Source organism: Neolamprologus brichardi, chromosome 2, assembly GCF_056152115.1.
Source record: "Neolamprologus brichardi isolate AB-2024 chromosome 2, ASM5615211v1, whole genome shotgun sequence".
In the NCBI taxonomy this organism is placed as follows: domain Eukaryota; kingdom Metazoa; phylum Chordata; class Actinopteri; order Cichliformes; family Cichlidae; genus Neolamprologus; species Neolamprologus brichardi.
This window is the reverse complement of record NC_142105.1, coordinates 28073662-28085165: the sequence shown is the minus strand read 5'-3', so window position 1 is coordinate 28085165 and position 11504 is coordinate 28073662. Positions and strand designations below refer to the sequence as shown.

Below are 11504 nucleotides of genomic sequence, written 5' to 3'. Positions count from 1 at the left end.
GGTGGGGCAACCAGCCAATCACAGACATGGAAGGCGTCGACTCTGGGAAAAGAAAAACACTGTGCGTGATGGACCAGTATTTTTTTTTTTTTACTAGAAGTAATTCTATACAGATTAACCCTAAAACGATTATGTATTATGTTCTAGGAACATGTGAGTACTTTCATACACTTTCTAAAAGACAATAAGGTACGATTTGTATGCAACAAAACAAACAAGCGCTGCGTTTGAATGGTGGAATGAAGAAGTACTGGCAAGTGTTCAAAGTGTTGTGCCAAAAAGTGATCGTCTGCCAAAAACTGATTTCCGGTATTTGTCAAAAACTGATTGCTCGTATTTAATAAACTGCTATAAGTAACTTGTTGGGCTATAATATGTGAAACATATGTCAAATGCGTCCCTCATGGATGACATAAAGTTATCTTGAGCCACAAACAACATTCGTGTAAGCAGGTAGAGGCCGCAATCAGGTTTTGGCAGTGAATTTTATATAACCTTTATTTATTCAGTTAAAAAAAATCTAATTAACATTAAAAATGTCTTTTGTAAGAGTAAGTTGGCCAAGAGGACAGCGGAAATGGCAGCAAATATTACAATAGTTCTGTAAAAATATTTTAAGTGGGGATAAAGGACCGGATTGGTTATAATGTAAGTACAATAAAACAGAGTTATAAAGATACTTGAAACACAGATAATTTTTTAATTCTATACGTAACCCCTTTGTAAACCGTGTTCACCAAGTCTGTTTACCAACATACATAAAGATATTACATGTAAAAATACACAGAAACACTGGAAATCAGTTTTTGGCAGGCAATCACTTTTTGGCACAACAAATGGAAGAGGGTAGCGAAGAAAAAGTGGGAGACAGACAGTAGACAGGAGTTCCTAGTGGCTAGGTGGTAAAGGAAAATGCTTATGAGACTGGAGACTACGCTGGAAAGGATGTGCAGCAGTTTGGATGGTTAAGAATAAAGATGGAAATATACTTATCAGTGAAAGAGTGTATTGAGATGACAGAAGGAGTTCGTTTAAGAGCTTTGCGGAAAGTTAGTGAATCAGTTGGTTGGGTTCATGGTCAGGGTGGGTTTACATCAGGGATCTGCTCTGAGACCCTTCTTGTTTGTAATGGTGATGGACATTTTGACATATGAGGTAAGCCAGGAGTATCTGTGGACTATAATGTTTGCAGATAACATTGTGATCTGTAGTGAAAGTATGAAGCAGATAGAAGAGAGCCTGGAGAGAGAAGAGGAACGTTAACAGAGCAAGATAGAATACATGCATATGAATGAGAGGAATAAAGCTGTAACAGTGAAGCTGCAAGGAGCACAAACAAGAAAGAAGGAAAGCGAAGTTTTGCTTGAAAACAGCTTTAAAACCTAAATTCACAGAAGTGCGGCAAATCCACTGAAAATGCTTAAAACAACCCACCTGGAACATACCTTGGGGGAAAAAATGCTATACACCAAAGAGAACAACTACTGTTTAAAAAGAAAACAGCAGTCACACCAGATACTGATTTTTATATTTTTTAATAAGGAGTTTTATTTGCCATAAGCTGTTTGTGAAAATATTTTGACTGTACACCCACTTGAAATGGTTTTACACGGTTTCTTTTCCACAAAATTCACAATCTACGTTCCAGATGGCCATCTCAACCCCCCCACAACCGACCCACCTACGATTAATCCACACCCTGCTGGTTATGACAAATGGTTAACACTGACATGCAGAAGGTAGGTGCAAAGAAACACTACATATGGCAGGCAGGGAACAGAAAAGAAAAATTAAGTAATTTAATAAAACCACCTCGGCCATAACAAAAAGGTTCAGAAAAAAAACACAAAAAATTAGCAAGAAAAGATTCAAAGACAACAAATGTATCCAATATTATTTTTTGAACCACTTGCTTACATTTAAATATCTACACTTATTTATTATATACTTAGTTTGAGATATTTGCACATATTATGCATCACACAGAGTTGTTTTTGTGTATGCTTATGAGTCATGTTGTCATACATAGAAATGCTGTTACTCTAAAAAATTAAAAGAGCATCTGGGTCTCAAATGTACTCAGTATGGTTTGGTAAGCAGGTAAGTGTTTACAGAACAAATATTAAATGACCTGCTAGTGTAGTGCTCCCAAACAATCACTAGCATGCTGGTACTGTGTGTGTTTTAATGAAGCCTACAGGTTATTATTATTTGCCTTTCTTTTGTCAAAACAGAAGACCTACTGAATAAAACAGTAAATTTCTTTAGGAAAGGTTATAAAACTGCAAAGTATTCCCAGGTTTGATTGGATTAGAATTAAGTTCATTAAGTGTGTTCCATCCTCAGTTCATTACATATTGGGTATGCAGATAATTAAATTATTGTTTGTTAGTAAGGGAAACATACTGATAGATAGTCAGATAGTGTAATTAAAAACAAACTCACACAACTTTTTACATTTAAACAATTTATTACTCAAGAGAAAAAATCTCTATGAAACAGATTATGAAGAAAAATATTTTTTCTTTGCTTTGATAAAAAATCCTTTTCTACAGACATCTGTGCAGTGTGGTCTAGAATTTACAGCTGCTTTCAATTTCTATTAGGGATGCACCAATTCCCAGCTCATGCTAAAATTGATAACACAACAAATTGACCAACGGCTGGTGTAGAGAGTAATGTTTAATTTCTTATTTAATTCCCTCTTCTGTGCAATGAGACCAAAAATCTTCAGTATAAAAAACCCTGCTTCCATCATCTTATTGTTGAATAAGCAGAAATTAAATCATAAAATGTATGAAACAGGCTGAAAACTGGATTCACATGAACCACAAAAAATGATGCATTCCGAATTTCAACACTTAAATTGTTTTCTCTGTAAAGTACAAACAAGATAGCCTTAAAATAAAAAGGGTACCCAGCGGGACGTCTTCGATCCAAGTCCTCTCCTCTGAGGGCCTGCTTCATTTCATATCCATGAAGCGAATGTCCATGATGAGCAGAGTATGCCTGGGCAGGGGTCTAGGTGCTGGGGAGAGCACCTTCATCACCTGTGCCTGAGTATCTACATGAGTCACCACAATAAAGCCACACACAGGACTCTCCACTATGCCCTTTCTAGCACCTTCATCTCCATCCTCAGCGCTGCTCACGCTTAGGACGTGGTATGTGAGGTCTCTTCCTGGAGTAACAGGCACCAGTTTTAGCTGTGTGTCATCCTGGGACATTCCCAGTGGCAGGCATGAGTCCGGGATGGATGGAGCGCCAATTTTATAGATGCGAACGTCTGAGAAACGCACTTCGTAAGAAAAGGGGTAGAAGGTGACTCCACGGAAGCCGTAGAAATACTCGCGGATCTTCTCATCCCGAGTATCCCGCCGACACTCCTTGGAGCGTTCCACCACTCCCCCGGACTTGGGTAGGAGCACAACCCGCACAAAGTGAGGGAGGTCTCTTTTGAGTTCATTGTAGAGCCTTTCATGGTCCAATACCAGAACCACATCCACCTGAAAGGTTGACGCACAGTGGACCAGAGCCTGGTATCCAGAGCCCTTCACCCAGCCACAGGTGTTGATGATGCAGCCTCCTACACTGGCTTTCCTGTTCACTTCACAGCGCTGGGAAAACACCTCAGCCAGGCACGATGTCAGCTGCATGTTGTGACAAAAAGATTTAAATGCTCAACAGGTAAAGACAACGTACGACAAATTTAAAGTTTTGTCTCCAGACTATGTCAGGAAGGGTCTAGACTCTTTCTTTTTTTACCTTGTTGTAAAGTTTGATGTTGGTCCCTGGACTAGTAGAGCCAAAGTGGTAGACCAAAGGAGCCTGGACTGAGAAACCCTCCTCCACGTCCGCTGGACGCTCGATGCAGAGCGCTGACACAGTGCCGGGTACAGACACCTGAAGGAGCAGAATTTTCTTTTACTACTCAAACTGATAACAACTGCATTTCTATTTTAAATTAAAATAGGGGGCTTTAGATTCTCCACAAAAAACAGGAAACCCAAAGCAGATTAAAACAAACAAACAAACAACCCCCCCAAAAAACATTCTAAGAGACATGATACCATCTGTGGAAGCACTAATCATGCTGCATCATATGAAGAAAGCCACTTTGTCTGTGTCCCACATAAAACAAATGTCCTGTTCAGCATTGTTCAGATCTTTACAGTCAGCATAGAGTGCAATCAAATGACTAACACAGATACTTTATTAACAGGCATACTGTAATTTACAAACTTTGACCAAACTGCTTCATATGCTATATTACCAACAAAGGCACGAACACCTATCCCCTTATTGTTCCAATAAGTATAGTTATTAGGTGATCCATTCCTAAAAAAATACTTGGTATTTTGACACTTTTTTTTGGAATTGTAAACAATTACATGTTTCAGATTAAACAAATTTTAATATTAGACAAAGGTAACCTGAGTAAATTAAAAAAAAATTGACAATTTCATTTATTAAGGGAAAAAAGCTATCTAAACTTACCTGTGTGAAAAAGTAATCTGCTCCCTTATTGAATCATCAATTGAATCATTAACTATGATTAACCACATTTTCTGGAAAGCTGAGCTCAATTTAACTGGCCACACCCAGGTCTGATTACTACAAGGCCTGTTGGATCAAGAAATATAGATCCTGTATGACAACGTGAAGTAGGCTAAAAGAAACACATTGTGCTACAATCTAAAGTTGAGACAGTTGAGAAACAAACTCTCTGACTTCTATGAGTCTGAAAAGGGTCAAATTCATTTTTAAGGCTTTGGGACTGCAAAGTAAACCACAGTGAGAGCCATTAGCCACAAATGGAGAACACTTGGTATATTGGTGAACCTTGCCAGGAGTGGCTGGCCAACCAAAATTACTTCAAGAGTGCATCGATGACTCATCCAGGAGGTCACAAAAGAACCCAGAACAACATCTAAAGAACTGCAGGCCTCACTTGTCTCTGTTAAGGTTAGTGTTTTTGACTTAATAATAAGAAAGTCTGGGCAAAAATGGCATCCATGGGAGAAATCAAATGAGAAAACCCCTGCTAAAATGAGAAAACCACTGTTAACCAAAAAGAACACAAAGGCTCATCTCACATTTGGCAATAAACAACTTAATAATCCCCAAGACTTGTGGACTAATGAGAGAAAAGTGGAACTATTTTAATCAGCAGTCAAACATGGTGCTGGTAGTACGATAGTCTAGGGTGCTGCAATTTATGGAACCTCTATGCTCTCTATGAGAAAATCCTGAATGAGGGTGTCGATCAGTTCAAGCGCACTTAGCTTATGCAGTATAACAATGATCCAAAACATGCCACCAAGTCCACCTCTGAATGACTCATAAGAAAACAAAATGAAGACTTTGGTGTGGCCTACTTAAAGCCTGGACTTAAATCAAATTGAGATGCTTGGAAACCCTCCAGTGTGGCTGAATTAAAACTACTGCAAAGAAAAGTGGTCCACAATTCCTCCAAAGTGATCTGAAAGTTATTCCCAGATATCGCAAATACCTGATTGTAGTTTTTTTCTGAAAATGATGGCATAACCAGTCACTAGATTTAGGGGGCAAATACTTTTTTCACACAGGGCCAGGTACGTTTGGATAGTTTTTCCCTTTAATAAATGAAGGGAGGAATTCAGTGCTCTCAATCCTGTGTAGAATTCTTTGTTCTTAAATGCAATGACTTGAATTAACACCAGTGACTGTAAACAACTGAAAGACTAATGTTCTTTTTCTTTGTACAGATATTAAAACAGATGTCAAGATTTTTTTCCAGAACTTGTGCATCTGATAAAACAGAAAAAGCCACATGGGCAGACCAACAGGGGGATCATCACAGCTATAAAGCTAAATAAACAAAGTAGATGCTGTACATGCTTTAGCATCACTTTGAACAAAATCAAGACAGCTGAGTCTGCAGGCTGTGACATGCAATATTTTAAATACCAGCCGACTGTTTGATATTTATAATGATAATTCCACTTGATCTTACCCCGCTCTGTCCAACATCCAGTTCCACAAATGTTGGCCTCCTTCCAACCCTCACAGCATAGCTGAGAAGCAGCCGACACACCGTTGACTTCCCAACATCTGTCGGTCCCACCACCATCACCTGAGGGTCGATTTATAATTCAGCATTAATCCAAGAAGCACTCATGGGATCTTATAAGTTACTATATGAAGTAGTTCCCCATTCAAACATACCCTTGGTCCCCTCTCATTGTCACGCTCTGCTTGTTTTCTCATCTGTTCAAGGGCTGCATGTGTGTTTAGGTAGAGCAGCATGGGCGTATCCTTGGACACATAAGCAACCTGCGGTGATGAAAGCAAGATGATGGTATTTGTGGCTTTGTCTTTTTTAGACACATTTAAACTTTCCTAAATCTGCAAGTATTCCCATCCATGTGCTTACCTCTGGCTTCCCATAAAGATTCACACTACAGCCTTGCCAAGTGAAAACTGCAATCTTGGAGCCTGGTCCAAATGTATACTTTTTGTTTCGGTTTAGCTCGGAGCCAAACACCTCAGCCATTCCTGTGAGCAGCTCCAGCTCAACTTGTTCAGCTGCTTCCCCTGACTCCACCTCAAAGCGAAGTTCAGTCTCCTTTTCCAGGTCATACCTGGTGCTGGCCTTTCCAGCTGTTGGAGCATCTTCACTGGTCTTTTCCACCCCCTCTGTTGCCATGACTGTCAACGAGAAACTTTAGGTTGCAATAATTTGGCAGAAGTAGCATGCTGGAAAGAAAAAAGTTACATGCATACATAAAGTAGTAATACAACAAAACATTCCACACAGCTTCTCTAATAAAGCAATGCTTAAAGGAAAGTGTGTTAACACGGATCTTTATTAAGTATTTGCAATTTAAAGTCACAAGCTAACTACCGTAGTTTTACAACTTTTTAAAAACACTAATTTTAACTCTAGCATTACCCCTCACATTATTTTTAAATTGGTGTTTTAACATTGTATGCATAAAAGATAAACTTGATCATACAGAGTAAAAGATGGAATTGTTTAAATACTGTGATGTGATCGGTGTTTTCCCTCTGCAGGATTAGTCAATCTGAGATCATGAGTCATTTTTTGAGCATTTTCTGCTCGACCATTGTCGACTTCCCTAAAAATGTTATGCTCCAAAGTTGGTCCATATATTTTCAACATATTTATTCTTCTAAAAATCTTTTCTATATACGGTTCTAAAAGCAATCATAAAATATAACACAACTCCAGCCCTTCCAGCCGAAGGCCCACGATATTCTGAAATTGAAACACACTTCAGTGATTTTGTCCTAAAACCACGGCGGCGTAATTAATCTTGGCTACCTGTAAAGTGAAACGGATAAGTCAAATGACAAAAACACACCTGATTACGGACAATGATAGGTTCAAGTAAAGTTAAGGGGGAAACCACTTAAATCAACAAACCAGCTAGCGGAGCCACGGCTAATTCGACCTTTCTAAGATTAGCAAAGGTCTAATCACTGCTTACAAACCCGCCCAGATGATTCTCGCAACGTCAAGCAAAAGTCTAAAACGTATTAATTTGTAATGTATAAAAGTTACGCACCAATTTCAAGACTTATTGTAGAAAGAAATCGGTCCCGTGCTCATGAGGAACCGTTGACTTGCCTGGTCGCGGGACAATGACGTCACATCCTGGCGATTATTCAAACAAAATGTTCGTCTGCCAAAAACGGAAGACTTTGAATCCTTTTTGTGTGTCTGCTATCCTTGTTTATATTTAAGGCAAAAACAAAGCAAAGCAACATTTCGCAAACACTTGGCAGACGATCACGTTTTCGGTGTCATTGTGTGACGTCCTCACAACGCGACTTGTTTATATTAGCTTGGCATGTGACACAAAATTCATTGTAGCTTCTACCTTGTGACAGGAATGAATGTTTTGGGGGATTTTTTTCTGGATCAAAATGGCTTGATATCATTCACACAAGAGACATTTGACAGATTATAGATTACAGACAGATTAACAAATCTTCCTCTTTCGGCTGCTTCCTTTTGGGGTCGCCACAACGTGTCTCCAACTCACTCTATCCCTAGCATCCTCAGTTTTCACGCAAACCCTCTGCATGTCTTCCCTCGCTACCTTCTCTGTGGTCTTGCTCTTTCCTCCTGTTTGGAAACTCCACATTGAACATACTTTATCCAATGTACCCATTGCACATGTTCAAACCATCTCAGCCTTTCCTCTCTTTGTCTCCAAACTGCTTAACCTCAGCTGTTCCTCTGATATACTCATTTCTTAAGGCCAACAAGTGATTTAAAACTTTTTAAATACCAGCAACCATTTTTAGCAAATATTTGCAATCACGTTTTGGAAGATGACTTTTTTGCACAAGACTAAGACCAGAGCCCTCAAATTACTAATTAAGGGCATTGCGGTGAACGCAATTGCACAACCTTCTAAAATATGCTACAAGGTGCTTTGTCAGCTGTTTAAAACTATTAACCCTATCAATTAGTAACATGTACTTTATTTGCCAAGAGTTGCAATATGTTGTTAATAATAAATAAATGCTAATAGTGGTTGTATAGTATTGAGTCAATTAAAAACATTGCTACACTTTCTGAATGCATGTGAGGATTAATGTGTTTCAACATACAAAATTTATCTCTAGTTTTTTTTTCTCCACACTTGGTTCCTGAATCAAAATAAGAAAAACTTTCCATAATAACAGCTGAGTGTTTGGATAGTTGTAACAAAATACACACAATTACCCCAAAAAAGATTTTATTTATCAAAAAAAAAAAGAAAAAGACATAAAACCACAACTGAACGTTTGTGAAACACAACAGTAAACAGCAGTAATGTGTCAGAGAAAGGCTTTGGCTCGACTAAGCTCCACTAGGTGTCACCATGCACCCAGAAGATGGCAGCAGTTAGAGCATGGCTCATCAGAGGAGGGACTGAGAACATCTCCTTGGTCACTTCTCGTCATTTTTGCTTCCACTGGCTGCATCTCCTGAATGTTGGGCTGCAAATAACATGGGAAAAGTTTTGTTAAAAAGACACTTATACACAACTGTTGTTCACTGAACAGCTGCATTGCAATTCATATTGAAGGCATTCTGACTTGATTCTATTTACAAAGCTACATGAGTTACCAGTTTACTGTGAATAAGAAGTAAAGTTGCATTTTCTTATTTTCTATCTGTTTTTTATGCATTCATTATTCAGTCAAACTGCTTTGCCAAACCTACACTTGGTGTCTAAGCCTTCAGAGCCTCTTGCAGAGCAGAAACTACCACATCAGGCTGTGGAAACTTCAGCTTACGAGGTGGGCCTTTCTTTATTCCAGTCCACAGAGATGTTTCTTTAGGAATTGGGAAGAAAGTGTCATTTGTATCATTTTTTTTTTTTACAATGAAAGATCCATATTGCTGAGTAAATCCTGTTTACCTTTGCCTCCGTCGAGCAGAGTGATCTCGAAGCTGTTCCTGCGAGGTTTCTCAGGGTTGAGGACCACAGTCAGTTCAGGGTGGGCAGCCAGGACGGCGGATTTTACCTCCTCAGCATTACGCCCGTACACTCGTCAGCTTTTACTGCCAGAAGTGACACATCAAGATGACACCTTTTTGCAGATTTTAAGAGTTGAGTTACACAGTGAATTGTGGTGTTATCCATTTTGGTTCTGGTTCAATAATAATATAAACAGATTTCATGAGAACTATTGTTTTTTTTTCCACCTAATCAATGCATTCACTTCTGATACTTAAACACTTTGATTTTTATTTTTAATTAAGTATTTTAAAATGGTGGCTATATTTACTCACTTTAAATAAACACAATTAGCATTTCCTTCACCACTGATTATAATGTGATTATATTTTTTTTCTTTACCAGTGTTCAATGACCACCCTGAGGCCTTCCTGGCTGCTTTCATCTTCTCCTCTGCCCGTCTTTTCCTCCACTGAGGGTTTCTCCTCCTCGGCTTGAACTTCTGCTTTGCGCTTCTTCCCACCACGACCTACAAACACACATGCGTAGTTTTGTGTTTGGCTATTTCTTGAATTTGTGCCTCCATGTCTCATTTATCCTCTGTCCTTTTGTCCAAGACCCAGAATTCAATCAGGCCGCACAATACTGAATGGAAAATTTCTAAAAACATCAATAGGACAGAGGAGACAGTGACAGAGACAGCCTGCACAAGAAGCTACAATTGAGGACTCAAGGGTGTATCTTTAGTGGCTGCTTGACGTAAAGTCAAATTCAAAATTCACAATCAAAAGGCCAGTGATGCACAATGTGCAAGTGAAGTATGTAGGCAAAAGAAGTCAATTTCCCAAAAGAAAAAATACATGCAGTTCATCGATTTACTTGATCCTTTGCAAGTAGCTGGCTCCTGTTGCTTCCCTTGCCATGGTTAAATAAAACCATAGGCCCCTTCCTGGTGCATGCTGGTCCTATGCCCGCCCACCTACTTATTTAGCCTGAGGTGGCTTTGGCCTTACTAGAGTCTTACAAAAGCCAAAGATAAAGCAATCATCCATCCACCATCTCCTTCTGCTTATTCAGCTCAGGATTGCAGTCGGGCAGCAAGACTCCCAGCACAAATAGGGCGACATGGAGTTTACACTGTGGGCAGATCGCCAGTTTGTCACAGAACTCGAGTACAAAATAATTTCGGATGCAGCTGTGCTACATGTCATATTTAATGTATAACCTTATAAAATGAAGTAAAGAGGTCTGTTTCATAAATGCGTAATGCTCCAACTCCTCCTGTCATGCCCTTGGTGGGAGGAGAGTGAGTAGAGGAGGACTCGGGCACGTGCAAGCTGAGAAGTTTCATAACCCAACAGAGTAGTAATAATAATGACCCATTTAATGAGTCGTTGCATAATAAACATGGTCAGAAAGGTCAGCGCGCCGACTCCTGCTACATTTAACGAGTTACTACTTTGCTCCGATGCATGTAGCCATTCAGCTAAATGACCTACAAAGACAGGCTGAAACAGTCATGGGGATGATAACCGCTGGATCAAAATGGTACAACCGTCTTCCTCCTCAGACAAACTCCGTTACAGCTTTTGTTGTAGAAAAAAACATACGGTATTGTTTACATTCCTATAACACACACCCACCTGCTTTGGACGCCATTGCTGTTACAAAACTTTGGCGCGCGCATGTCGACTGTACCAATATATTTGGGAAGGGGGTTTCAGTTTGCCTGGGCGAAACCATTAATAGGACGTTTTCTGAGCACGAATGAAAATAAGATCTATCGTTATTATTTCTGTGTTAATATAATTACTGTAATTTAACTAAAACTACATTTAAAGAAAAATGCAAACCGTTGTGCCTGACTAAAGCTGGCAAGGAAACAAAAAAAATTGTCTGCAGTTTGTGGAAAATTGTTGATTTACTTTTTGGAAAGTGTTCTTTCATTATCTTTGTATGTACCTACATATGAACAGGAATACATGGTGTTTGTATGGTGACAACACACTTAAGCATATAAAGTTAAAGCAGTGAACGTGTGTT

At 39.2% G+C, this 11504-nt stretch overlaps 2 protein-coding genes across 3 annotated transcripts; both read right to left on the bottom strand.

Annotated features, from left to right (window-relative positions):
* Window positions 1-2450: 2450 nt before the first annotated feature.
* clp1 (cleavage factor polyribonucleotide kinase subunit 1) lies at window positions 2451-7711 on the bottom strand. Of its 2 annotated transcripts, none has more exons than XM_006781377.3 (6): window positions 7572-7711; window positions 6416-6690; window positions 6208-6315; window positions 5996-6115; window positions 3766-3903; window positions 2451-3650 (listed from the first exon to the last, which is right to left on the bottom strand). In XM_006781377.3, exons 2-6 carry the CDS (start codon window positions 6686-6688, stop codon window positions 2964-2966), a joined length of 1326 nt encoding a protein of 441 aa, XP_006781440.1. In that variant the 5' UTR covers window positions 6689-6690; window positions 7572-7711; the 3' UTR covers window positions 2451-2963. The 2 variants fall into 2 exon arrangements, with proteins under 2 accessions (XP_006781440.1, XP_035765641.1); XM_035909748.2 differs by having other exon boundaries at window positions 6416-6738; window positions 7572-7695.
* Window positions 7712-8742: 1031 nt separating this feature from the next.
* Window positions 8743-11154, bottom strand: LOC102796109 (selenoprotein H-like). Its single transcript, XM_035911333.2, has 5 exons — window positions 11105-11154; window positions 9864-9990; window positions 9423-9565; window positions 9224-9336; window positions 8743-8997 (listed from the first exon to the last, which is right to left on the bottom strand). Exons 1-4 carry the CDS (start codon window positions 11118-11120, stop codon window positions 9233-9235), a joined length of 390 nt encoding a protein of 129 aa, XP_035767226.2. The 5' UTR covers window positions 11121-11154; the 3' UTR covers window positions 8743-8997; window positions 9224-9232.
* Window positions 11155-11504: the final 350 nt, after the last annotated feature.